Source organism: Somniosus microcephalus, unplaced genomic scaffold, assembly GCF_052327205.1.
Source record: "Somniosus microcephalus isolate GS21.2 unplaced genomic scaffold, FLI_Smic_1.0 unresolved_chr2, whole genome shotgun sequence".
NCBI lineage: Eukaryota > Metazoa > Chordata > Chondrichthyes > Squaliformes > Somniosidae > Somniosus > Somniosus microcephalus.
Window position 1 is genome coordinate 20,383,146 of NW_028225180.1, and position 27,761 is coordinate 20,410,906.

General features: G+C 60.7%; 1 protein-coding gene across 1 annotated transcript in view; it reads right to left on the reverse strand.

Annotated features, from left to right (window-relative positions):
• LOC147092242 (P2X purinoceptor 3-like) overlaps positions 1-27,761 on the reverse strand; it is a 144,575-nt gene that overhangs the window by 70,282 nt on the left and 46,532 nt on the right. The window contains exons 4-6 of the mRNA XM_085975580.1: positions 22,860-22,935; positions 17,665-17,791; positions 16,541-16,618 (exon numbers count right to left, since the gene is read on the reverse strand). Of these exons, the coding sequence (XP_085831706.1) occupies positions 16,541-16,618; positions 17,665-17,791; positions 22,860-22,935 (281 nt within the window). The remainder of the gene's footprint in view (positions 1-16,540; positions 16,619-17,664; positions 17,792-22,859; positions 22,936-27,761) is intronic.

Sequence of the window (27,761 nt, forward strand, 5' to 3'; positions counted from 1 at the left end):
AGACCCGTACCCCAGTGAGATCCAGCGCCTTCAGGAGAGGAGGGGACCCATACCCCAGTGAGAGTCAGCACCTTCAGGAGAGGAGGGGACCCGTACCCGAGTGAGAGTCAGCACCTTCAGGACAGGAGAGGACCCGTACCCCAGTGAGAATCAGCACCTTCAGGAGAGGAGGGGACCCGTACCCCAGTGAGAGTCAGCACCTTCAGGAGAGGAGGGGACCCGTACCCCAGTGAGAGTCAGCACCTTCAGGAGAGGAGGGGGACCCGTACCCCAGTGAGAGTCAGCACCTTCAGGAGAGGAGGGGACCCGTACCCCAGTGAGAGTCAGCACCTTCAGGAGAGGAGGGGACCCGTACCCCAGTGAGAGTCAGCACCTTCAGGAGAGGAGGGGACCCGTACCCCAGTGAGAGTCAGCACCTTCAGGAGAGGAGGGGACCCGTACTCCAGTGAGAGTCAGCACCTTCAGGAGAGGAGGGGACCCGTACCCCAGTGAGAGTCAGCACCTTCAGGAGAGGAGGGGACCCGTACCCCAGTGAGAGTCAGCGCCTTCAGGAGAGGAGGGGACCCATACCCCAGTGAGAGTCAGCACCTTCAGGAGAGGAGGGGACCCGTACCCCAGCGAGAGTCAGCACCTTCAGGAGAGGAGGGGACCCGTACCCCAGTGAGAGTCAGCACCTTCAGGAGAGGAGGGGACCCGTACCCCAGTGAGAGTCAGCACCTTCAGGAGAGGAGGGGGACCCGTACCCCAGTGAGAGTCCGTGCCTTCAGGAGAGGAGGGGACCCGTACCCCAGTGAGAGTCAGCACCTTCAGGAGAGGAGGGGACCCGTACCCCAGTGAGTGTCAGCGCCTTCAGGAGAGGAGTGGACCCGTACCCCAGTGAGAGTCAACACCTTCAGGAGAGGAGGGGACCCGTACCGCAGTGAGAGTCAGCACCTTCAGGAGAGGAGGTGACCTGTACCCCAGTGAGAGTCAGCACCTTCAGGAGAGGAGGGGACCCGTACCCCAGTGAGAGTCAGCACCTTCAGGAGAGGAGGGGACCCGTACCCCAGTGAGAGTCAGCACCGTCAGGAGAGGAGGGGACTCGTACCCCAGTGAGAGTCAGCACCTTCAGGAGAGGAGGGGACCCGTACCCCAGTGAGAGTCAGCACCTTCAGGAGAGGAGGGGACCCGTATCCCAGTGAGAGGCAGCACCTTCAGGAGAGGAGGGGACCCCGTACCCCAGTGAGAGTCAGCACCTTCAGGAGAGGAGGGGACCCGTACCCCAGCGAGAGTCAGCACCTTCAGGAGAGGAGGGGACCTGTACCCCAGTGAGAGTCAGCACCTTCAGGAGAGGAGGGGACCCGTACCCCAGTGAGAGTCAGCACCTTCAGGAGAGGAGGGGACCCGTACCCCAGTGAGAGTCAGCACCTTCAGGAGAGGAGGGGACCTGTACCCCAGTGAGAGTCAGCACCTTCAGGAGAGGAGGGGACCCGTACCCCAGTGAGAGTCAGCACCTTCAGGAGAGGAGGGGACCCGTACCCCAGTGAGAGTCAGCACCTTCAGGAGAGATGGGGACCCGTACCCCAGTGAGAGACCGCACCTTCAGGAGAGGAGGGGACCCGTACCCCAGTGAGAGTCAGCACCTTCAGGAGAGGAGGGGGCCCGTACCCCAGTGAGAGTCAGCACCTTCAGGAGAGGAGGGGACCCGTACCCCAGTGAGAGTCAGCACGTTCAGGAGAGGAGGGGACCCGTACCCCAGTGAGAGTCAGCACCTTCAGGAGAGGAGGGGACCCGTACCCCAGTGAGAGTCAGCACCTTCAGGAGAGGAGGGGACCTGTACCCCAGTGAGAGTCAGCACCTTCAGGAGAGGAGGGGACCCGTACCCCAGTGAGAGTCAGCACCTTCAGGAGAGGAGGGGACCCGTACCCCAGTGAGAGTCAGCACCTTCAGGACATGAGAGGACCCGTACCCCAGTGAGAGTCAGCACCTTCAGGAGAGGGGGGGAACCGTACCCCAGCGAGAGTCGGCACCTTCAGGAGAGGAGGGGACCCGTACCCCAGTGAGAGTCAGCACCTTCAGGAGAGGAGGGGACCCGTACCCCAGTGAGAGTCAGCACCTTCAGGAGAGGAGGGGACCCGTACCCCAGTGAGAGTCAGCACCTTCAGGAGAGGAGGGGACCCATACCCCAGTGAGAGTCAGCACCTTCAGGAGAGGAGGGGACCCGTACCCCAGTGAGAGTCGGTACCTTCAGGAGAGGAGGGGACCCGTACCCCAGTGAGAGTCAGCACCTTCAGGAGAGGAGGGGACCTGTACCCCAGTGAGAGTCAGTACCTTCAGGAGAGGAGGGGACCCGTACCCCAGTGAGAGTCAGCACCTTCAGGAGACGAGGGGACCCGTACCCCAGTGAGAGTCAGCACCTTCGGGAGAGGAGGGGACGCGTACCCCAGTGAGAGTCAGCACCTTCAGGAGAGGAGGAGACCCGTACCCCAGTGAGAGCCAGCGCCTTCAGGAGAGCAGGGGACCCATACCCAAGTGAGAGTCAGCACCTTCAGGAGAGGAGGGGACCCGTACCCGAGTGAGAGTCAGTGCCTTCAGGAGAGGAGGGGACCCGTACCCCAGTGAGAGTCAGCACCTTCAGGAGAGGAGGGGACCCGTACCCCAGTGAGTGTCAGCGCCTTCAGGAGAGGAGTGGACCCGTACCCCAGTGAGAGTCAACACCTTCAGGAGAGGAGGGGACCCGTACCGCAGTGAGAGTCAGCACCTTCAGGAGAGGAGGTGACCTGTACCCCAGTGAGAGTCAGCACCTTCAGGAGAGGAGGGGACCCGTACCCCAGTGAGAGTCAGCACCTTCAGGAGAGGAGGGGACCCGTACCCCAGTGAGAGTCAGCACCGTCAGGAGAGGAGGGGACTCGTACCCCAGTGAGAGTCAACACCTTCAGGAGAGGAGGGGACCCGTACCCCAGTGAGAGTCAGCACCTTCAGGAGAGGAGGGGACCCGTATCCCAGTGAGAGGCAGCACCTTCAGGAGAGGAGGGGACCCCGTACCCCAGTGAGAGTCAGCACCTTCAGGAGAGGAGGGGACCCGTACCCCAGCGAGAGTCAGCACCTTCAGGAGAGGAGGGGACCTGTACCCCAGTGAGAGTCAGCACCTTCAGGAGAGGAGGGGACCCGTACCCCAGTGAGAGTCAGCACCTTCAGGAGAGGAGGGGACCCGTACCCCAGTGAGAGTCAGCACCTTCAGGAGAGGAGGGGACCTGTACCCCAGTGAGAGTCAGCACCTTCAGGAGAGGAGGGGACCCGTACCCCAGTGAGAGTCAGCACCTTCAGGAGAGGAGGGGACCCGTACCCCAGTGAGAGTCAGCACCTTCAGGAGAGATGGGGACCCGTACCCCAGTGAGAGACCGCACCTTCAGGAGAGGAGGGGACCCGTACCCCAGTGAGAGTCAGCACCTTCAGGAGAGGAGGGGGCCCGTACCCCAGTGAGAGTCAGCACCTTCAGGAGAGGAGGGGACCCGTACCCCAGTGAGAGTCAGCACGTTCAGGAGAGGAGGGGACCCGTACCCCAGTGAGAGTCAGCACCTTCAGGAGAGGAGGGGACCCGTACCCCAGTGAGAGTCAGCACCTTCAGGAGAGGAGGGGACCTGTACCCCAGTGAGAGTCAGCACCTTCAGGAGAGGAGGGGACCCGTACCCCAGTGAGAGTCAGCACCTTCAGGAGAGGAGGGGACCCGTACCCCAGTGAGAGTCAGCACCTTCAGGACATGAGAGGACCCGTACCCCAGTGAGAGTCAGCACCTTCAGGAGAGGGGGGGAACCGTACCCCAGCGAGAGTCGGCACCTTCAGGAGAGGAGGGGACCCGTACCCCAGTGAGAGTCAGCACCTTCAGGAGAGGAGGGGACCCGTACCCCAGTGAGAGTCAGCACCTTCAGGAGAGGAGGGGACCCGTACCCCAGTGAGAGTCAGCACCTTCAGGAGAGGAGGGGACCCGTACCCCAGTGAGAGTCAGCACCTTCAGGAGAGGAGGGGACCCGTACCCCAGTGAGAGTCGGTACCTTCAGGAGAGGAGGGGACCCGTACCCCAGTGAGAGTCAGCACCTTCAGGAGAGGAGGGGACCTGTACCCCAGTGAGAGTCAGTACCTTCAGGAGAGGAGGGGACCCGTACCCCAGTGAGAGTCAGCACCTTCAGGAGACGAGGGGACCCGTACCCCAGTGAGAGTCAGCACCTTCGGGAGAGGAAGGGACGCGTACCCCAGTGAGAGTCAGCACCTTCAGGAGAGGAGGAGACCCGTACCCCAGTGAGAGCCAGCGCCTTCAGGAGAGCAGGGGACCCATACCCAAGTGAGAGTCAGCACCTTCAGGAGAGGAGGGGACCCGTACCCGAGTGAGAGTCAGTGCCTTCAGGAGAGGAGGGGACCCGTACCCCAGTGAGAGTCAGCACCTTCAGGAGAGGAGGGGACCCGTACCCCAGTGAGAGTCAGTGCCTTCAGGAGAGGAGGGGACCCGTACCCCAGTGAGAGTCAGCACCTTCAGGAGAGGAGGGGACCCGTACACCAGTGAGAGTCAGCACCTTCAGGACAGGAGGGGACCCGTACCCCAGTGAGAGTCAGCGCCTTCAGGAGAGGAGGGGACCTGTACCCCAGTGAGAGTCAGCACCTTCAGGAGAGGAGGGGACCCATACCCCAGTGAGAGTCAGCGCCTTCAGGAGAGGAGGGGACCTGTACCCCAGTGAGAGTCAGCACCTTCAGGAGAGGAGGGGACCCGTACCCCAGCGAGAGTCAGCACCTTCAGGAGAGGAGGGGACCCGTACCCCAGTGAGAGTCAGCGCCTTCAGGAGAGGAGAGGGTCCCGTGTCCCAGTGAGAGTCAGTCCCTTCAGGAGAGGAGGGGGCCCGTACCCCAGTGAGAGTCAGCACCTTCAGGAGAGGAGGGGACCCGTACCCCAGTGAGAGTCAGCGCCTTCAGGAGAGTAGGGGACCCGTACCCCAGTGAGAGTCAGCACCATCAGGAGAGGAGGGGACCCGTACCCCAGTGAGAGTCAGCACCTTCAGGAGAGGAGGGGACCCATACCCCAGTGAGAGTCAGCACCTTCAGGAGAGGAGGGGACCCGTACCCCAGTGAGAGTCAGCACCTTCAGGAGAGGAGGGGACCCGTACCCCAGTGAGAGTCAGCACCTTCAGGAGAGGAGGGGACCCATACCCCAGTGAGAGTCAGCACCTTCAGGAGAGGAGGGGACCCGTACCCCAGTGAGAGTCAGCACCTTCAGGAGAGGAGGGGACACGTACCCCAGTGAGAGTCAGCACCTTCAGGAGAGGAGGGGACACGTACCCCAGTGAGAGTCAGCACCTTCAGGAGAGGAGGGGACCTGTGCCCCAGTGAGAGTCAGCACCTTCAGGAGAGGAGGGGACCCATACCCCAGTGAGAGTCAGCACCTTCAGGAGAGGAGGGGAACCGTACCCCAGTGAGAGTCAGCACCTTCAGGAGAGGAGGGGACCCGTACCCCAGTGAGAGTCCGCACCTTCAGGAGAGGGGGGGACCCGTACCCCAGTGACAGTCAGCACCTTCAGGAGAATAGGGGACCCGTACCCCAGTGAGAGTCAGCGCCTTCAGGAGAGGAGGGGACCCGTACCCCAGTGAGAGTCAGCACCTTCAGGAGAGGAGGGGACCCGTACCCCAGTGAGAGTCAGCACCTTCAGGAGAGGAGGGGACCCGTACCCCAGTGAGAGTCAGCACCTTCAGGAGAGGAGGGGACCTGTACCCCAGTGAGAGTCAGCACCTTCAGGAGAGGAGGGGACCTGTACCCCAGTGAGAGTAAGCCCCTTCAGGAGAGGAGGTGACCCGTACCCCAGTGAGAGTCAGCACCTTCAGGAGAGGAGGGGACCCGTACCCCAGTGAGAGTCAGCACCTTCAGGAGAGGAGGGGACCTGTACCCCAGTGAGAGTCAGCACCTTCAGGAGAGGAGGTGACCCGTACCCCAGTGAGAGTCAGCACCTTCAGGAGAGGAGGGGACCCGTACCCCAGTGAGAGTCAGCACCTTCAGGAGAGCAGGGGACCCAAACTCCAGTGAGAGTTAGCACCTCCAGGAGAGGAGGGGACCCGTACCCCAGTGAGAGTCAGTACCTTCAGGAGAGGAGGGGACCCGTATCCCAGTGAGAGTCAGCACCTTCAGGAGAGGAGGGGACCCGTACCCCAGTGAGAGTCAGCACCTTCAGGAGAGGAGGGGACCCGTACCCCAGTGAGAGTCAGCACCTTCAGGAGAGGAGGGGACCCGTAACCCAGTGAGAGTCAGTACCTTCAGGAGAGGAGGGGACCCGTATCCCAGTGAGAGTCAGCACCTTCAGGAGAGGAGGGGACCCGTACCCCAGTGAGAGTCAGCACCTTCAGGAGAGGAGGGGACCCGTACCCCAGTGAGAGTCAGCACCTTCAGGAGAGGAGGGGGCCCGTACCCCAGTGAGAGTCAGCACCTTCAGGAGAGGAGGGGACCCGTACCCCAGTGAGAGTCAGCACCTTCAGGAGAGGAGGGGACCCGTACCCCAGTGAGAGTCAGCACCTTCAGGAGAGGAGGGGACCCGTACCCCAGTGAGAATCAGCACCTTCAGGCGAGGAGGGGACCCGTACCCCAGTGAGAGTCAGCACCTTCAGGAGAGGAGGTGACCCGTACCCCAGTGAGAGTCAGCACCTTCAGGAGAGGAGGGGGCCCGTACCCCAGTGAGAGTCAGCACCTTCAGGAGAGGAGGGGAGCCGTACCCCAGTGAGAGTCAGCACCTTCAGGAGAGGAGGGGACCCATACCCCAGTGAGAGTCAGTACCTTCAGGAGAGGAGGGGACCCATACCCCAGTGAGAGTCAGTACCTTCAGGAGAGGAGGGGACCCATACCCCAGTGAGAGTCAGCACCTTCAGGAGAGGAGGGGACCTGTACCCCAGTGAGAGTCAGCACCTTCAGGAGAGGAGGGGACCCGTACTCCAGTGAGAGTCAGCACCTTCAGGAGAGGAGCGGACCCGTACCCCAGTGAGAGTCAGCACCTTCAGGAGAGGAGGGGACCAGTACCCCAGTGAGAGTCAGCGCCTTCAGGAGAGGAGGGGACCCGTACCCCAGTGAGAGTCAGCCCCTTCAGAAGAGCAGGGGACCCCCCGTACCCCAGTGAGAGTCAGCACCTTCAGGAGAGGAGGGGACGCGTACCCCAGTGAGAGTCAGCACCTTCAGGAGAGGAGGGGACCCGTACCCCAGTGAGATTCAGCACCTTCAGGAGAGGAGGGGACCCGTACTCCAGTGAGAGTCAGCACCTTCAGGAGAGGAGGGGAGCCGTACCCCAGTGAGAGTCAGCACCTTCAGGAGACGAGGGGACCCGTACCCCAGTGAGAGTCAGCACCTTCGGGAGAGGAGGGGACGCGTACCCCAGTGAGAGTCAGCACCTTCAGGAGAGGAGGAGACCCGTACCCCAGTGAGATCCAGCGCCTTCAGGAGAGGAGGGGACCCATACCCGAGTGAGAGTCGGCATCTTCAGGAGAGGAGGGGACCCATACCCCAGTGAGAGTCAGCACCTTCAGGAGAGGAGGGGACCCGTACCCGAGTGAGAGTCAGCACCTTCAGGACAGGAGAGGACCCGTACCCCAGTGAGAATCAGCACCTTCAGGAGAGGAGGGGACCCGTACCCCAGTGAGAGTCAGCACCTTCAGGAGAGGAGGGGACCCGTACCCCAGTGAGAGTCAGCACCTTCAGGAGAGGAGGGGGACCCGTACCCCAGTGAGAGTCAGCACCTTCAGGAGAGGAGGGGACCCGTACCCCAGTGAGAGTCAGCACCTTCAGGAGAGGAGGGGACCCGTACCCCAGTGAGAGTCAGCACCTTCAGGAGAGGAGGGGACCCGTACCCCAGTGAGAGTCAGCACCTTCAGGAGAGGAGAGGACCCGTACCCCAGTGAGAGTCAGCACCTTCAGGAGAGGAGGGGACCCGTACTCCAGTGAGAGTCAGCACCTTCAGGAGAGGAGGGGACCCGTACCCCAGTGAGAGTCAGCACCTTCAGGAGAGGAGGGGACCCGTACCCCAGTGAGAGTCAGCGCCTTCAGGAGAGGAGGGGACCCATACCCCAGTGAGAGTCAGCACCTTCAGGAGAGGAGGGGACCCGTACCCCAGCGAGAGTCAGCACCTTCAGGAGAGGAGGGGACCCGTACCCCAGTGAGAGTCAGCACCTTCAGGAGAGGAGGGGACCCGTACCCCAGTGAGAGTCAGCACCTTCAGGAGAGGAGGGGACCCGTACCCCAGTGAGAGTCCGTGCCTTCAGGAGAGGAGGGGACCCGTACCCCAGTGAGAGTCAGCACCTTCAGGAGAGGAGGGGACCCGTACCCCAGTGAGTGTCAGCGCCTTCAGGAGAGGAGTGGACCCGTACCCCAGTGAGAGTCAACACCTTCAGGAGAGGAGGGGACCCGTACCGCAGTGAGAGTCAGCACCTTCAGGAGAGGAGGTGACCTGTACCCCAGTGAGAGTCAGCACCTTCAGGAGAGGAGGGGACCCGTACCCCAGTGAGAGTCAGCACCTTCAGGAGAGGAGGGGACCCGTACCCCAGTGAGAGTCAGCACCGTCAGGAGAGGAGGGGACTCGTACCCCAGTGAGAGTCAGCACCTTCAGGAGAGGAGGGGACCCGTACCCCAGTGAGAGTCAGCACCTTCAGGAGAGGAGGGGACCCGTATCCCAGTGAGAGGCAGCACCTTCAGGAGAGGAGGGGACCCCGTACCCCAGTGAGAGTCAGCACCTTCAGGAGAGGAGGGGACCCGTACCCCAGCGAGAGTCAGCACCTTCAGGAGAGGAGGGGACCTGTACCCCAGTGAGAGTCAGCACCTTCAGGAGAGGAGGGGACCCGTACCCCAGTGAGAGTCAGCACCTTCAGGAGAGGAGGGGACCCGTACCCCAGTGAGAGTCAGCACCTTCAGGAGAGGAGGGGACCTGTACCCCAGTGAGAGTCAGCACCTTCAGGAGAGGAGGGGACCCGTACCCCAGTGAGAGTCAGCACCTTCAGGAGAGGAGGGGACCCGTACCCCAGTGAGAGTCAGCACCTTCAGGAGAGATGGGGACCCGTACCCCAGTGAGAGACCGCACCTTCAGGAGAGGAGGGGACCCGTACCCCAGTGAGAGTCAGCACCTTCAGGAGAGGAGGGGGCCCGTACCCCAGTGAGAGTCAGCACCTTCAGGAGAGGAGGGGACCCGTACCCCAGTGAGAGTCAGCACGTTCAGGAGAGGAGGGGACCCGTACCCCAGTGAGAGTCAGCACCTTCAGGAGAGGAGGGGACCCGTACCCCAGTGAGAGTCAGCACCTTCAGGAGAGGAGGGGACCTGTACCCCAGTGAGAGTCAGCACCTTCAGGAGAGGAGGGGACCCGTACCCCAGTGAGAGTCAGCACCTTCAGGAGAGGAGGGGACCCGTACCCCAGTGAGAGTCGGCACCTTCAGGACATGAGAGGACCCGTACCCCAGTGAGAGTCAGCACCTTCAGGAGAGGGGGGGAACCGTACCCCAGCGAGAGTCGGCACCTTCAGGAGAGGAGGGGACCCGTACCCCAGTGAGAGTCAGCACCTTCAGGAGAGGAGGGGACCCGTACCCCAGTGAGAGTCAGCACCTTCAGGAGAGGAGGGGACCCGTACCCCAGTGAGAGTCAGCACCTTCAGGAGAGGAGGGGACCCGTACCCCAGTGAGAGTCAGCACCTTCAGGAGAGGAGGGGACCCGTACCCCAGTGAGAGTCAGTACCTTCAGGAGAGGAGGGGACCCGTACCCCAGTGAGAGTCAGCACCTTCAGGAGAGGAGGGGACCTGTACCCCAGTGAGAGTCAGTACCTTCAGGAGAGGAGGGGACCCGTACCCCAGTGAGAGTCAGCACCTTCAGGAGACGAGGGGACCCGTACCCCAGTGAGAGTCAGCACCTTCGGGAGAGGAGGGGACGCGTACCCCAGTGAGAGTCAGCACCTTCAGGAGAGGAGGAGACCCGTACCCCAGTGAGAGCCAGCGCCTTCAGGAGAGCAGGGGACCCATACCCAAGTGAGAGTCAGCACCTTCAGGAGAGGAGGGGACCCGTACCCGAGTGAGAGTCAGTGCCTTCAGGAGAGGAGGGGACCCGTACCCCAGTGAGAGTCAGCACCTTCAGGAGAGGAGGGGACCCGTACCCCAGTGAGAGTCAGTGCCTTCAGGAGAGGAGGGGACCCGTACCCCAGTGAGAGTCAGCACCTTCAGGAGAGGAGGGGACCCGTACCCCAGTGAGAGTCAGCACCTTCAGGACAGGAGAGGACCCGTACCCCAGTGAGAGTCAGCACCTTCAGAAGAGGAGGGGACCCGTACCCCAGTGAGAGTCAGTACCTTCAGGAGAGGAGAGGGTCCCGTGTCCCAGTGAGAGTCAGCGCCTTCAGGAGAGGAGAGGGTCCCGTGTCCCAGTGAGAGTCAGCACCTTCAGGAGAGGAGGGGTCCCGTACCCCAGTGAGAGTCAGTATCTTCAGGAGAGGAGGGGACCCGTACCCCAGTGAGAGTCAGCACCTTCAGGAGAGGAGGGGACCCGTACCCCAGCGAGAGTCAGCACCTTCAGGAGAGGAGGGGACCCGTACCCCAGTGAGAGTCAGCACCTTCAGGAGAGGAGGGGACCCATACCCCAGTGAGAGTCAGCGCCTTCAGGAGAGGAGGGGACCTGTACCCCAGTGAGAGTCAGCACCTTCAGGAGAGGAGGGGACCCGTACCCCAGCGAGAGTCAGCACCTTCAGGAGAGGAGGGGACCCGTACCCCAGTGAGAGTCAGCGCCTTCAGGAGAGGAGAGGGTCCCGTGTCCCAGTGAGAGTCAGTCCCTTCAGGAGAGGAGGGGGCCCGTACCCCAGTGAGAGTCAGCACCTTCAGGAGAGGAGGGGACCCGTACCCCAGTGAGAGTCAGCGCCTTCAGGAGAGTAGGGGACCCGTACCCCAGTGAGAGTCAGCACCATCAGGAGAGGAGGGGACCCGTACCCCAGTGAGAGTCAGCACCTTCAGGAGAGGAGGGGACCCATACCCCAGTGAGAGTCAGCACCTTCAGGAGAGGAGGGGACCCGTACCCCAGTGAGAGTCAGCACCTTCAGGAGAGGAGGTGACACGTACCCCAGTGAGAGTCAGCACCTTCAGGAGAGGAGGGGACCTGTACCCCAGTGAGAGTCAGCACCTTCAGGAGAGGAGGGGACCTGTACCTCAGTGAGAGTCAGCAACTTCAGGAGAGGAGGGGACCCGTACCCCAGTGAGAGTCAGCACCTTCAGGAGAGGAGGGGACCTGTACCCCAGTGAGAGTCAGCACCTTCAGGAGAGGAGGGGACCCGTACCCCAGTGAGAGTCAGCACCTTCAGGAGAGGAGGGGACCTGTACCCCAGTGAGAGTCAGCACCTTCAGGAGAGGAGGGGACCCATACCTCAGTGAGAGTCAGCAACTTCAGGAGAGGAGGGGACCCATACCCCAGTGAGAGTCAGCACCTTCAGGAGAGGAGGTGACACGTACCCCAGTGAGAGTCAGCACCTTCAGGAGAGGAGGGGACCCGTACCCCAGTGAGAGTCAGCACCTTCAGGAGAGGAGGGGACCTGTGCCCCAGTGAGAGTCAGCACCTTCAGGAGAGGAGGGGACCCGTACCCCAGTGAGAGTCAGCACCTTCAGGAGAGGAGGGGACCCGTACCCCAGTGAGAGTCAGCACCTTCAGGAGAGGAGGGGACCTGTGCCCCAGTGAGAGTCAGCACCTTCAGGAGAGGAGGGGACTCGTACCCCAGTGAGAGTCAGCACCTTCAGGAGAGGAGGGGACCCGTACCCCAGTGAGAGTCAGCACCTTCAGGAGAGGAGGGGACCCGTACCCCAGTGAGAGTCAGCACCTTCAGGAGAGGAGGGGACCCGTACCCCAGTGAGAGTCCGCACCTTCAGGAGAGGGGGGGACCCGTACCCCAGTGACAGTCAGCACCTTCAGGAGAATAGGGGACCCGTACCCCAGTGAGAGTCAGCGCCTTCAGGAGAGGAGGGGACCCGTACCCCACTGAGAGTCAGCACCTTCAGGAGAGGAGGGGACCCGTACCCCAGTGAGAGTCAGCACCTTCAGGAGAGGAGGGGACCCGTACCCCAGTGAGAGTCAGCACCTTCAGGAGAGGAGGGGACCTGTACCCCAGTGAGAGTAAGCCCCTTCAGGAGAGGAGGTGACCCGTACCCCAGTGAGAGTCAGCACCTTCAGGAGAGGAGGGGACCCGTACCCCAGTGAGAGTCAGCACCTTCAGGAGAGGAGGGGACCTGTACCCCAGTGAGAGTCAGCACCTTTAGGAGAGGAGGTGACCCGTACTCCAGTGAGAGTCAGCACCTTCAGGAGAGGAGGGGACCCAAACTCCAGTGAGAGTCAGCACCTTCAGGAGAGGAGGGGACCCGTACCCCAGTGAGAGTCAGCACCTTTAGGAGAGGAGGTGACCCGTACCCCAGTGAGAGTCAGCACCTTCAGGAGAGGAGGGGACCCAAACTCCAGTGAGAGTCAGCACCTTCAGGAGAGGAGGGGACCCGCACCCCAGTGAGAGTCAGCACCTTCAGGAGAGGAGGGGACCCGTACCCCAGTGAGAGTCAGCACCTTCAGGAGAGGAGGGGACCCTTACCCCAGTGAGAGTCAGCACCTTCAGGAGAGGAGGGGACCCGTACCCCAGTGAGAGTCAGCACCTTCAGGAGAGGAGGGGACCCGTACCCCAGTGAGAGTCGGCACCTTCAGGAGAGGAGGGGACCCGTACCCCAGTGAGAGTCAGTACCTTCAGGAGAGGAGGGGACCCGTACCCCAGTGAGAGTCAGCACCTTCAGGAGAGGAGGGGACCCGTACCCCAGTGAGAGTCAGCACCTTCAGGAGAGGAGGGGACCCGTACCCCAGTGAGAGTCAGCACCTTCAGGAGAGGAGGGGACCCGTACCCCAGTGAGAGTCAGCACCTTCAGGAGAGGAGGGGACCCGTACCCCAGTGAGAGTCAGCACCTTCAGGAGAGGAGGGGACCCGTACCCCAGTGAGAGTCAGCACCTTCAGGAGAGGAGGGGCCCGTACCCCAGTGAGAGTCAGCACCTTCAGGAGAGGAGGGGACCCGTACCCCAGTGAGAGTCAGTACCTTCAGGAGAGGAGGGGATCCGTACCCCAGTGAGAGTCAGCACCTTCAGGAGAGGAGGGGACCCGTACCCCAGTGAGAGTCAGCACCTTCAGGAGAGGAGGGGACCCGTACACCAGTGAGTGTCAGCACCTTCAGGAGAGGAGGGGACCCGTACCCCAGTGAGAGTCAGCACCTTCAGGAGAGGAGGGGATCCGTACCCCAGTGAGAGTCAGCACCTTCAGGAGAGGAGGGGGACCCGTACCCCAGTGGGAGTCAGCACCTTCAGGAGAGGAGGGGACCCGTACCCCAGTGAGAGTCAGCACCTTCAGGAGAGGAGGGGACCCGTACCCCAGTGAGAGTCAGCACCTTCAGGAGAGGAGGGGACCCGTACACCAGTGAGTGTCAGCACCTTCAGGAGAGGAGGGGACCCGTACCCCAGTGAGAGTCAGCACCTTCAGGAGAGGAGGGGACCCGTACACCAGTGAGTGTCAGCACCTTCAGGAGAGGAGGGGGACCCGTACCCGAGTGAGAGTCAGCACCTTCAGGAGAGGAGGGGACCCGTACCCCAGTGAGAGTCCGCACCTTCAGGAGAGGAGGGGACCCGTACCCCAGTGAGAGTCAGCACCTTCAGGAGAGGAGGGGACCCGTACCCCAGTGAGAGTCAGCACCTTCAGGAGAGGAGGGGGACCCGTACCCCAGTGAGAGTCAGCACCTTCAGGAGAGATGGGGACCCGCACCCCAGTGAGAGTCAGCACCTTCAGGAGAGGAGGGGGACCCGTACCCCAGTGAGAGTCAGCACCTTCAGGAGAGGAGGGGACCCGTACCCCAGTGAGAGTCAGCACCTTCAGGAGAGATGGGGACCCGTACCCCAGTGAGAGTCAGCACCTTCAGGAGAGGAGGGGACCCGTACCCCATTGAGAGTCAGCACCTTCAGGAGAGGAGGGGACCCGTACCCCAGTGAGAGTCAGCACCTTCAGGAGAGGAGGGGACCCGTACCCCAGTGAGAGTCAGCACCTTCAGGAGAGGAGGGGACCCATACCCCATTGAGAGTCAACACCTTCAGGAGAGGAGGGGACCCGTACCCCAGTGAGAGTCAGCACCTTCAGGAGAGGAGGGGACCCGTACCCCAGTGAGAGTCAGCACCTTCAGGAGAGGAGGGGACCCGTACCCCAGTGAGAGTCAGCACCTTCAGGAGAGGAGGGGACCCGTACCCCAGTGAGAGTCAGCACCTTCAGGAGAGGAGGGGAGCCATACCCCAGTGAGAGTCAGCACCTTCAGGAGAGGAGGGGACCCGTACCCCAGTTAGAGTCAGCACCTTCAGGAGAGGAGGGGACCCGTACCCCCGTGAGAGTCAGCACCTTCAGGAGAGGAGTGGACCCGTACCCCAGTGAGAGTCAGCACCTTCAGGAGAGGAGGGGGCCTGTACCCCAGTGAGAGTCAGCACCTTCAGGAGAGGAGGGGACCCGTACCCCAGTGAGAGTCAGCACCTTCAGGAGAGGAGGGGACCCGTACCCCAGTGAGAGTCAGCACCTTCAGGAGAGGAGGGGACCCGTACCCCAGTGAGAGTCAGCACCTTCAGGAGAGGAGGGGGCCCGTACCCCAGTGAGAGTCAGCACCTTCAGGAGAGGAGGGGACCCATACCCCAGTGAGAGTCAGCACCTTCAGGAGAGATGGGGACCCGCACCCCAGTGAGAGTCAGCACCTTCAGGAGAGGAGGGGGACCCGTACCCCAGTGAGAGTCAGCACCTTCAGGAGAGGAGGGGACCCGTACCCCAGTGAGAGTCAGCACCTTCAGGAGAGATGGGGACCCGTACCCCAGTGAGAGTCAGCACCTTCAGGAGAGGAGGGGACCCGTACCCCAGTTAGAGTCAGCACCTTCAGGAGAGGAGGGGACCCGTACCCCCGTGAGAGTCAGCACCTTCAGGAGAGGAGTGGACCCGTACCCCAGTGAGAGTCAGCACCTTCAGGAGAGGAGGGGGCCTGTACCCCAGTGAGAGTCAGCACCTTCAGGAGAGGAGGGGACCCGTACCCCAGTGAGAGTCAGCACCTTCAGGAGAGGAGGGGACCCGTACCCCAGTGAGAGTCAGCACCTTCAGGAGAGGAGGGGACCCGTACCCCAGTGAGAGTCAGCACCTTCAGGAGAGGAGGGGGCCCGTACCCCAGTGAGAGTCAGCACCTTCAGGAGAGGAGGGGACCCATACCCCAGTGAGAGTCAGCACCTTCAGGAGAGATGGGGACCCGCACCCCAGTGAGAGTCAGCACCTTCAGGAGAGGAGGGGGACCCGTACCCCAGTGAGAGTCAGCACCTTCAGGAGAGGAGGGGACCCGTACCCCAGTGAGAGTCAGCACCTTCAGGAGAGATGGGGACCCGTACCCCAGTGAGAGTCAGCACCTTCAGGAGAGGAGGGGACCCGTACCCCATTGAGAGTCAGCACCTTCAGGAGAGGAGGGGACCCGTACCCCAGTGAGAGTCAGCACCTTCAGGAGAGGAGGGGACCCGTACCCCAGTGAGAGTCAGCACCTTCAGGAGAGGAGGGGACCCATACCCCATTGAGAGTCAACACCTTCAGGAGAGGAGGGGACCCGTACCCCAGTGAGAGTCAGCACCTTCAGGAGAGGAGGGGACCCGTACCCCAGTGAGAGTCAGCACCTTCAGGAGAGGAGGGGACCCGTACCCCAGTGAGAGTCAGCACCTTCAGGAGAGGAGGGGACCCGTACCCCAGTGAGAGTCAGCACCTTCAGGAGAGGAGGGGAGCCATACCCCAGTGAGAGTCAGCACCTTCAGGAGAGGAGGGGACCCGTACCCCAGTTAGAGTCAGCACCTTCAGGAGAGGAGGGGACCCGTACCCCCGTGAGAGTCAGCACCTTCAGGAGAGGAGTGGACCCGTACCCCAGTGAGAGTCAGCACCTTCAGGAGAGGAGGGGGCCTGTACCCCAGTGAGAGTCAGCACCTTCAGGAGAGGAGGGGACCCGTACCCCAGTGAGAGTCAGCACCTTCAGGAGAGGAGGGGACCCGTACCCCAGTGAGAGTCAGCACCTTCAGGAGAGGAGGGGACCCGTACCCCAGTGAGAGTCAGCACCTTCAGGAGAGGAGGGGGCCCGTACCCCAGTGAGAGTCAGCACCTTCAGGAGAGGAGGGGACCCATACCCCAGTGAGAGTCAGCACCTTCAGGAGAGGTGAGGACCCGTACCCCAGTGAGAGACAGCACCTTCAGGAGAGGAGGGGACCCGTACCCCAGTGAGAGTCAGCACCTTCAGGAGAGGAGGGGACCCGTACCCCAGTGAGAGTCAGTACCTTCGGGAGAGGAGGGGACCCGTACCCCAGTGAGAGTCAGCGCCTTCAGGAGAGGAGGGGACCCGTACCCCAGTGAGAGTCAGCACCTTCAGGAGAGGAGGGGACCCGTACCCCAGTGAGAGTCAGCACCTTCAGGAGATTTGGTGGTGTACATGGGAGGATTTGATGTGAAATTTCCATTTACAAATCGAACTCACTTTGAAAAGCTGAATAATGGGAATCTAATGCTGTTCTTTACAAAAATGGTGAAATTTTCTGCACCTTCCATTCGATCCCTGCCGAACAAAACATTAATAATATAAAATGATACTATTAATCATTTGCCTAACACACTTCGGCGCTCCCTCAGTACTGCCCCTCCGTCAGTGCAGCATTCCCTCAGTACTGCCCCTCCGCCAGTGCAGCATTCCCTCAGTACTGCCCCTCCGCCAGTGCTGCACTTCCTCAATACTGCCCCTCTGACAGTGCAGCGCTCCCTCAGTACTGCCCCTCCGCCAGTGCTGCACTCCCTCAATACTGCCCCTCCGCCAGTGCTGCACTCCCTCAGTACTACCCCTCCACCAGTGCTGCACTCCCTCAGTACTGCCCCTACGACAGTGCAGCGTTCCCTCAGTACTGTCCCACCGACAGTGCAGCTCTTCCTCAGTACTGACCCTCCGACAGTGCAGCGCTCCCTCAGTACTGCCCCTCCGACAGTGCAGCACTCCCTCAGTACTGCCCCTCCGACAGTGCAGCGCTCCCTCAGTACTGCCCCTCCGCCAGTGCTGCACTCCCTCAATACTGCCCCTCCGCCAGTGCTGCACTCCCTCAGTACTACCCCTCCACCAGTGCTGCACTCCCTCAGTACTGACCCTCCGACAGTGCAGCGTTCCCTCAGTACTGCCCCTCCGACAGTGCGGCGCTCTCTCCGTACTGCCCCTTCGACAGTGCGGCACTCCCTCAGTACTGCCCCTCCAACAGTGCAACTCTCCCTCAGTACTGCCCCTCCGACAGTGCAGCGCTCCCTCAGTACTGACCCTCCGACAGTGCGGCGCTCCCTCAGTACTGCCCCTCCGACAGTGCAGCGCTCCCTCAGTACTGCCCCTCCGACAGTGCGGCGCTCCCTCAGTACTGCCCCTCCGACAGTGCAGCGCTCCCTCAGTACTGCCCCTCCGACAGTGCGGCTCGAGGGGCTGAATGGCCTCCTCCTGTTCCTGTGTAACAGGCTCGAGGGGCTGAATGGCCTCCTCCTGTTCCTGTGTAACAGGCTCGAGGGGCTGAATGGCCTCCTCTTGTTATGTGGTTTAAAATCGCTGTAATTCTGCGTAAGATTGGGACCTACTTGGGTGAATTGTCCAATTCAACTGGACACCATCCTCTGACCTCACACATCTTCAGTGTGTGATTGAAGTTCACACAGCGACCGGTTAGAATTCCTGATGGCGGCAAAAGCGGGTGGAGATTAATGACTGGAGATAGGGACAACTGCTGATCAACTGGAAATAGGCACATCTGGGGGAGAACTGGGAGTCAACTCGAGTTCGGGAGATCTGGAGGTTGGAAGATCTGGTGGTTGGGAAAACTGGTGGTTGGGACGAGATCTTGTGTTTGGGACATCTGGAAGTTGGGACATCTGGAAGTTGGGACATCTTGTGTTTGGGAGATCTTGTGTTTGGGAGATCTTGTGTTTGGGAGATCTGGAAGTTGGGAGATCTTGTGTTTGGGAGATCTTGTGTTTGGGAGATCTTGTGTTTGGGAGATCTGGAAGTTGGGACATCTTGTGTTTGGGAGATCTTGTGTTTGGGAGATCTGGAGACAGAGACATTTGGAGGTTGGGAGATCTTGTGTTTGGGAGATCTGGATGTTGGGACATCTTGGCCTAGAAATTCATTGACGCCACTTTTGGGGCGCTAAAGTGGGGCGTCCGCTAAAGTTTGCGGCCGCCGCCAAATCTAGGCCACTTCTCCGATATTCATTAGCTTCGCCCTACTAGTTCGGGCGAGCGCTAAAACTGCTGCTGGACGCCTCTCTTTGGGCGCTAAGCCGGAGGTGGTGATCGATAGCGCCGAGGCCGGGCGCAGCGCAGGTGCGGCCATCTCGTGATTGACAGCAGACACCCTGGCGCCGGCCAGCTCTTAAGGGGGAAGGGTCGACTGTGTCTGCTGCCACGCCCTGGATAGTGGAGCCCTCCAGCTAGGCCTGAACACTGCTGCTGGACCCAAATAGCGCCTGAAGACATGGAGAAGGCCCGTGAACGTGCGCAGCGCTTCTCAGAGCGTGATCTGAGTGTCCTGCTTGCTGCTGTGGAGAAGAGACGCCATGTTTTGTACCCGGACAATGGCAAGAAGGCGACGGTCCGTGTCTACAGGAGAGCCTGGAGGCATGTCGCCAGCAAGCTGTCAGCCAACAGCGACGTCCCCAGGACCGGTGCCCAATGCCGCAAAAAGTTAAATGACCTCACACGCGGATTGTCAGGGTGAGTACCCTATCCAATGACCTCCTCATCCTTGCATGTGCACCTCACATTATGGGCAAAGGGACCTGAAAGCCCTAATGGCCAGCCTTCATCCAGCAGCTATGGCACAGGCATGAGCATCAATTGCACATTCTGCACTGAACACACTGGCCAAGCTATTCCACCATGGGAGCCATTGCACACCAGATCATGGCGACACACTGGCCAGGCTATTCCACCATGGGAGGCAGTGCACACCAGATCATGGCGACACACTGGCCAGGCTATTCCACCATGGGAGGCATTGCACAGCAGATCATGGCGACACACTGGCCAGGCTATTCCACCATGGGAGGCATTGCACACCAGATCATGGCGACACACTGGCCAGGCTATTCCACCATGGGAGGCAGTGCACAGCAGATCATGGCGACACACTGGCCAGGCTATTCCACCATGGGAGGCAGTGCACACCAGATCACGGCGACACACTGTACTTAGAGGCCGTCCTTTCTCTTGCAGGCCAAGCTGGCGAATAATTGCAAGAGCCGGACTGCGACCGGGGGAGGACGACCCCATATCCAGCCACTCACCGACCTGCAACATCGCGTGGAGCGCCTCATGGGTGGCCGGGTGATTGGGCCTGTTGCATGTGGAGATGCCGACCCTGTTCTGGGCAGCAATGGTAAGGACATCACCTTTTGCACCTCTCTCGTCCCACTTGCGCATCAGATCTACATCCTTTGCCACTGTCCGACCAATGCGCTGAATGCCGCCACTGATGCATCCCGCACTGACGCCCTCTCCTCACTCTAAAGCTACTCTTGTGCCTTCCTGCTTTCAGATGGTCAAGAGAAGGTCCCTCAACTTGCCAGTGACAGACCCTCCGAGGAGGAGCAGGAGGAGGAGCAAGAGGAAGGCGGCCCATCAGGGGAACCCTCAGCCGCGGCCACCCAGGCCAATGTAGGGGACACGTCTTCCCTGGAGGGCAGCGTGGCGGAAGTGTCAAAGGGGAGGGGAGCTCCTGGGACCTGCGTGCTGCAGAAAGGCGGGAGGGGGGTGGAAGCTCGGCGACCTTCTCCCCAGAGGGGGGATGTGTCGGAGGGGAGTCCAATTGCTGGGCCCAGCGGCCTCCAGCAACGGAGGAAGGGTCGGCCAGCTCGGCGGCCTTCTCCCCAGAGGGAGAGTCTGGCCTCCAGTCAGGAGATGCTCTTCGCCGAGGAGATGGAACGCCTCGAAGACTTGTCCGCGGACTCGGAGCGCCGGCACATGGAGCTCATGGCGGCAGTGGCACGGTTGCCTGAGTCCATCGATTCGCTCTCTCGGAGTGTGGCCGAGTTCGGGCCCTTAGAGGCCACCAGTCGGGCGGAACACCGGGCAGATCTGTCAGCGACTGGCCAGGTGATTAGTGGTGCCGTCCAGTCACTGGCTGCTCTGCTGCGGTCAGTGAACAGGTCAACACGGGCACTCACTGCTGCCACACTCGCGGTGTCAGCCAGGCATCGCCAGGGCACCCGGCGCGCTGCAGCAGCACATCGGTCTGTCCCTCGGCAGATTGGTGCGAATGCTGCAGTGCTGGCCCAGGCGAGTGCCAGTGTCTCAGGCGACCAGCGAGCGCCTCCCATCCGCCAGCTTGCCGCCATTCCTCCAGCCGCCACTGCCACTCCTCCAGTGGAGCTGCCAGGAGCTGCTGCAGCGACTGATGCTGGCCAGCCACAGCTGCAGCAATCAACAGCCGGCCGCTCGACGCCCAGACCTCGACTAGGCCGACCCCCAAGGGCATCTGCCGTCACGACATGTGACCCTCAGGAGCCTGCCCCCAGCCTTGCAGCAGGCAATGGCCTTACTTTGAGGCGGAGCAGCAGGGCGGGCAGGGGCCACCTAAAGATGGCCAAGGCATCGCCCTAGCGGGCCAAATAGTCGAATGTGTGGCCATTTGTGTTTGTTTCTTGAGGCCGAGAATTGGATGTTTGTTTTTTGAAGGCCGATGATGTGATGTTTGTTTTGGACGAAGGCCGAGAATGACGGCCATTTTAGTTGCCCTATTTTGTTAATCCTCCCCAGGTTGTGGGAGCGAGTAATGTGTTTGTGTTTTTTGGGGGTTTCATCTGTTTTTGGTTTTCATGTGGGAAGGGCCCAGAGTTTGTACAATAAAGCATTTTATTTATTCACATTGTCCATGTTTGATCTTTGAAGTGTTTGTTGCCTTAACCGGCTGAGGGCTTGCGGAGCGGCTGCAATCATGTTCTATCATTGGCACAAGCCATTCCCTGACAGGGGGCCTAGAAGTGACGTTCAATAAGCCGACGACGGGCGGCCCTTGGACCTTGTGCGTCCCTCCTGGGCTGGTACTCCTCGTCCTCGTCGTCCTCATGCTCCTCCTGCTCCTCCTCCTGAGGTGGTCGTCCAACGTGAGGTGGCAGTGCCTGAGTCCTGTGGATAGCCAGGTTGTGCAGCATGCAGCAAACGACGACGAATTGGGAGACTCGATCCTGCGAATACTGGAGGGCTCCCCCGGAGCGGTCGAGACAGCGGAACCGTTGCTTGAGCACGCTGATTGTTTGTTCTATGAGGTTCCTCGTCGCTTGATGGCTCTCGTTGTATGCCTCTTCAGCAGGGGTCGTGGGCGCGCGGAGCGGGGTCATGAGCCAGGTACACAAAGGATAGCCTTTGTCCCCGATAAGCCATCCTCTTGGGGGAGGCTGTGCCTGGAACATGTCAGCCACAGTTGTCTGTCGCAGGATAAAGGCATCGTGGCTGCTGTCTGGAAAGCGGGCATTGACAGCTAGGATGCGCTGCCTGTGGTCACACACCAGCTGTACATTGAGGGAATGGTAGCCCTTCCGGTTGCAGTAATCCTCGGCATGCTCAAGAGGTGCCCGCAAAGCCACATGCGTGCAGTCAATGGCGCCCTGCACCATGGGGAAGCCCGCTATTCTTGCAAACCCCACTGCACGCTGCTGCTGCTTGTCCAGGGTCATGGGGAAGGAGATGAATTGATGTCTCCTTCTGAAAAGGGCTTCTGTCACCTGGCGGATGCAGCAATGCACGGCGAACTGGGAGATGTTAGCGATGTCCCCAGCAGCGGATTGGAAGGAGCCGGTGGCATAGAAGTTGAGAGCCACCGTCACCTTCACTGCCACCGACAGAGACGTCCTGCGCATCAGCTGTGGCTGCAGATCTCTCTGAAGCAGCCGGCAGATGTCTGCAACCACCTCCCTTCGGAATCGCAGCCTCCTAACACACATCGCGGCAGACATGGTCAGATAGGAGGACTGCTGGCGGTATACCCTGCGTGGGTAAGGCCTCAGTTGGCGACGCCTGTTGCCCCCTCTGCGTCTAGCCAGGGCTGCCACTCTCTCACGGCGTCTGTAAGCCCTTCTGGCATAAGGCTGAAACTCAGCGTTGGCACCCAATGCAGCCCCCATTATATGCTGGCAAACACTGAGCTCTGAATGAAGGCAAAGATAATTGGTAAGCTCTGGCCTGAGCCAAAAATACCTGTCCAAGTGTTGGTCCAAACCAGTAAACTCTCCTCCTTGGTCTCTGTCCAAAAAACCGTTGCACAAGAGTGGATGCTGCAAAATGGCTGGCCTTTATACTGCTGGGTAAGTGCCCTTTAATTAGCGCTCCCCCCGGCCCGGCTAGCCTGTGTACTGTTCCACTTCACAGTCGCTCGGGACGCCCGGCGCACAATGGGCCGGTGCGAGTGACGTTCCGGTTTGGGGCGCACAAAGGGCGTTGCACTATTAAATGACGTCATGATCTGCGCGCGCAGCAGGGCGCGCGCTAAGACTTTGCGCCGGCGCTAAATGTGTCCTGAAGTTGGGGAGAGGCGCAGATCGCGCTGCGCCCGGGCGATAAGCGCCTAGCGCTCGAGATCTACTCCCCCTAAGGCGCTAACGGCTGGCGCGCCCAACTGAATTTCTAGGCCCTTGTGTTTGGGAGATCTGGAGACAGAGACATTTGGAGGTTGGGAGATGTTGTGTTTGGGAGATCTGGAAGTTGGGACAACTGGAGGTCGAAACATCTGGAGGTTGGGACATTTGAGGTTTGGGAGAACTGGAGAAGCTGAAACTCACCATTGCCCACCTGGTGAGTGAACTGTACCTCACAGTCGGTATCATTCACACACTTCAACTTATCATTATCGGGATCCTGAATTTGGAATGAAAAAAAGCCAGTTAAACCAAAATAAACATTGTTCAATAAGAGGTGGAAATGGTCCGGTCTCGATTGGCGGTCAGTTTCTGTACTCTGAGGGTCTCCAGGAGCGGTCAGTGTCTGTGGTCTGAGGGTCTCCAGGAGCGGTCAGTGTCTGTGGTCTGAGGGTCACCAGGAGCGGTCAGTGTCTGTGGTCTGAGGGTCTCCAGGAGCGGTCAGTGTCTGTGGTCTGAGGGTCACCAGGAGCGGTCAGTGTCTGTGGTCTGAGGGTCTCCAGGAGGGGTCAGTGTCTGTGGTCTGAGGGTCTCCAGGAGCGGTCAGTGTCTGTGGTCTGAGGGTCACCAGGAGCGGTCAGTGTCTGCGGTCTGAGGGTCTCCAGGAGCGGTCAGTGTCTGTGGTCTGAGAGTCTCCAGGAGCGGTCAGTGTCTGTGGTCTGAGGGTCACCAGGAGCGGTCAGTGTCTGTGGTCTGAGGGTCTCCAGGAGGGGTCAGTGTCTGTGGTCTGAGGGTCACCAGGAGCGGTCAGTGTCTGTGGTCTGAGGGTCTCCAGGAGTGGTCAGTGTCTGTGGTCTGAGAGTCTCCAGGAGCGGTCAGTGTCTGTGGTCTGAGGGTCTCCAGGAGCGGTCAGTGTCTGTGGTCTGAGGGTCACCAGGAGCGGTCAGTGTCTGTGGTCTGAGGGTCTCCAGGAGCGGTCAGTGTCTGTGGTCTGAGGGTCACCAGGAGCGGTCAGTGTCTGTGGTCTGAGGGTCTCCAGGAGTGGTCAGTGTCTGTGGTCTGAGAGTCTCCAGGAGCGGTCAGTGTCTGTGGTCTGAGGGTCTACAGGAGCGGTCAGTGTCTGTGGTCTGAGAGTCTCCAGGGGCGGTCAGTGTCTGTGGTCTGAGGGTCTCCAGGAGCGGTCAGTGTCTGTGGTCTGAGAGTCTCCAGGAGCGGTCAGTGTCTGTGGTCTGAGGGTCTCCAGGAGTGGTCAGTGTCTGTGGTCTGAGGGTCTCCAGGAGGGGTCAGTGTCTGTGGTCTGAGGGTCACCAGGAGCGGTCAGTGTCTGTGGTCTGAGGGTCTCCAGGAGTGGTCAGTGTCTGTGGTCTGAGAGTCTCCAGGAGCGGTCAGTGTCTGTGGTCTGAGGGTCTACAGGAGCGGTCAGTGTCTGTGGCCTGAGAGTCTCCAGGGGCGGTCAGTGTCTGTGGTCTGAGGGTCTCCAGGAGCAGTCAGTGTCTGTGGTCTGAGAGTCTCCAGGAGCGGTCAGTGTCTGTGGTCTGAGGGTCTCCAGGAGCGGTCAGTGTCTGTGGTCTGAGGGTCTCCAGGAGCTGTCAGTGACTGTGGTCTGAGGGTCTCCAGGAGCGGTCAGTGTCTGTGGTCTGAGGGTCTCCAGGAGCGGTCAGTGTCTGTGGTCTGAGGGTCTCCAGGAGCGGTCAGTGTCTGTGGTCTGAGAGTCTCCAGGAGCGGTCAGTGTCTGTGGTCTGAGGGTCTCCAGGAGTGGTCAGTGTCTATGGTCTGAGGGTCTCCAGGAGCGGTCAGTGTCTGTGGTCTGAGGGTCTCCAGGAGCGGTCAGTGTCTGTGGTCTGAGAGTCTCCAGGAGTGGTCAGTGTCTATGGTCTGAGGGTCTCCAGGAGCGGTCAGTGTCTGTGGTCTGAGGGTCTCCAGGAGCGGTCAGTGTCTGTGGTCTGAGGGTCTCCAGGAGCGGTCAGTGTCTGTGGTCTGAGAGTCTCCAGGAGCGGTCAGTGTCTGAGGGTCTCCAGGAGCGGTCAGTGTCTGTGGTCTGAGGGTCTCCAGGAGCGGTCAGTGTCTGTGGTCTGAGGGTCTCCAGGAGCGGTCAGTGTCTGTGGTCTGAGAGTCTCCAGGAGCGGTCAGTGTCTGTGGTCTGAGGGTCTCCAGGAGCGGTCAGTGTCTGTGGTCTGAGGGTCTCCAGGAGCGGTCAGTGTCTGTGGTCTGAGAGTCTCCAGGAGCGGTCAGTGTCTGTGGTCTGAGGGTCTCCAGGAGCGGTCAGTGTCTGTGGTCTGAGGGTCTCCAGGAGCGGTCAGTGTCTGTGGTCTGAGGGTCTCCAGGAGCAGTCAGTGTCTGTGGTCTGAGAGTCTCCAGGAGCGGTCAGTGTCTGTGGTCTGAGGGTCTCCAGGAGCGGTCAGTGTCTGTGGTCTGAGGATCTCCAGGAGCGGTCAGTGTCTGTGGTCTGAGAGTCTCCAGGAGCGGTCAGTGTCTGTGGTCTGAGGGTCTCCAGGAGCGGTCAGTGTCTGTGGTCTGAGAGTCTGCAGGAGCGGTCAGTGTCTGTGGTCTGAGGGTCTCCAGGAGCGGTCAGTGTCTGTGGTCTGAGGGTCTCCATTGGCGGTCAGTGCCTGTGGTCTGAGGGTCTCCAGGAGCGGTCAGTGTCTGTGGTCAGAGGGTCTCCAGGAGCGGTCAGTGTCTGTGGTCAGAGGGTCTCCAGGAGCGGTCAGTGTCTGTGGTCTGAGAGTCTCCAGGAGTGGTCAGTGTCTATGGTCTGAGGGTCTCCAGGAGCGGTCAGTGTCTGTGGTCTGAGAGTCTCCAGGAGCGGTCAGTGTCTGTGGTCTGAGGGTCTCCAGGAGTGGTCAGCGTCTATGGTCTGAGGGTCTCCAGGAGCGGTCAGTGTCTGTGGTCTGAGGGTCTCCAGGAGTGGTCAGTGTCTGTGGTCTGAGAGTCTCCAGGAGTGGTCAGTGTCTATGGTCTGAGGGTCTCCAGGAGCGGTCAGTGTCTGTGGTCTGAGGGTCTCCAGGAGCGGTCAGTGTCTGTGGTCTGAGGGTCTCCAGGAGCGGTCAGTGTCTGTGGTCTGAGAGTCTCCAGGAGCGGTCAGTGTCTGTGGTCTGAGGGTCTCCAGGAGCGGTCAGTGTCTGTGGTCTGAGGGTCTCCAGGAGCGGTCAGTGTCTGTGGTCTGAGGGTCTCCAGGAGCGGTCAGTGTCTGTGGTCTGAGAGTCTCCAGGAGCGGTCAGTGTCTGTGGTCTGAGGGTCTCCAGGAGCGGTCAGTGTCTGTGGTCTGAGGGTCTCCAGGAGCGGTCAGTGTCTGTGGTCTGAGAGTCTCCAGGAGCGGTCAGTGTCTGTGGTCTGAGGGTCTCCAGGAGCGGTCAGTGTCTGTGGTCTGAGGGTCTCCAGGAGCGGTCAGTGTCTGTGGTCTGAGGGTCTCCAGGAGCAGTCAGTGTCTGTGGTCTGAGAGTCTCCAGGAGCGGTCAGTGTCTGTGGTCTGAGGGTCTCCAGGAGCGGTCAGTGTCTGTGGTCTGAGGGTCTCCAGGAGCGGTCAGTGTCTGTGGTCTGAGAGTCTCCAGGAGCGGTCAGTGTCTGTGGTCTGAGGGTCTCCAGGAGCGGTCAGTGTCTGTGGTCTGAGAGTCTCCAGGAGCGGTCAGTGTCTGTGGTCTGAGGGTCTCCAGGAGCGGTCAGTGTCTGTGGTCTGAGGGTCTCCATTGGCGGTCAGTGCCTGTGGTCTGAGGGTCTCCAGGAGCGGTCAGTGTCTGTGGTCAGAGGGTCTCCAGGAGCGGTCAGTGTCTGTGGTCTGAGGGTCTCCAGGAGCGGTCAGTGTCTGTGGTCTGAGGGTCTCCAGGAGCGGTCAGTGTCTGTGGTCTGAGGGTCTCCAGGAGCGGTCAGTGTCTGTGGTCTGAGGGTCTCCAGGAGCGGTCAGTGTCTGTGGTCTGAGAGTCTCCAGGAGCGGTCAGTGTCTGTGGTCTGAGGGTCTCCAGGAGCGGTCAGTGTCTGTGGTCTGAGGGTCTCCAGGAGCGGTCAGTGTCTGTGGTCTGAGGGTCTCCAGGAGCGGTCAGTGTCTGTGGTCTGAGGGGCTCCAGGAGCGGTCAGTGTCTGTGGTCTGAGAGTCTCCAGGAGCGGTCTGTGTCTGTGGTCTGAGAGTCTCCAGGAGCGGTCAGTGTCTGTGGTCTGAGGGTCTCCAGGAGCGGTCAGTGTCTGTGGTCTGAGGGTCTCCAGGAGCGGTCAGTGTCTGTGGTCTGAGAGTCTCCAGGAGCGGTCAGTGTCTGTGGTCTGAGGGTCTCCAGGAGCGGTCAGTGTCTGTGGTCTGAAAGTCTCCAGGAGCGGTCAGTGTCTGTGGTCTGAGGGTCTCCAGGAGCGGTCAGTGTCTGTGGTCTGAGGGTCTCCAGGAGCGGTCAGTGTCTGTGGTCCGAGAGTCTCCAGGAGCGGTCAGTGTCTGTGGCCTGAGGGTCTCCAGGAGCGGTCAGTGTCTGTGGTCTGAGGGTCTCCAGGAGCGGTCAGTGTCTGTGGTCTGAGGGTCTGCAGGAGCGGTCAGTGTCTGTGGTCTGAGAGTCTCCAGGAGCGGTCAGTGTCTGTGGTCTGAGGGTCTCCAGGAGCGGTCAGTGTCTGTGGTCTGAGAGTCTCCAGGAGCGGTCAGTGTCTGTGGTCTGAGAGTCTCCAGGAGTGGTCAGTGTCTGTGGTCTGAGAGTCTCCAGGAGCGGTCAGTGTCTGTGGTCTGAGGGTCTCCAGGAGCGGTCAGTGTCTGTGGTCTGAGGGTCTCCAGGAGCGGTCAGTGTCTGTGGTCTGAGAGTCTCCAGGAGCGGTCAGTGTCTGTGGTCTGAGGGTCTCCAGGAGCGGTCAGTGTCTGCGGTCTGAGGGTCTCCAGGAGCGGTCAGTATCTGTGGTCTGAGGGTCTCCAGGAGCGGTCAGTGTCTGTGGTCTGAGAGTCTCCAGGAGCGGACAGTATCTGTGGTCTGAGGGTCTCCAGGAGCGGTCAGTGTCTGTGGTCTGAGGGTCTCCAGGAGCGGTCAGTGTCTGTGGTCTGAGAGTCTCCAGGAGCGGTCAGTGTCTGTGGTCTGAGGGTCTCCAGGAGCGGTCAGTGTCTGTGGTCTGAGAGTCTCCAGAAGCGGTCAGTGTCTGTGGTCTGAGGGT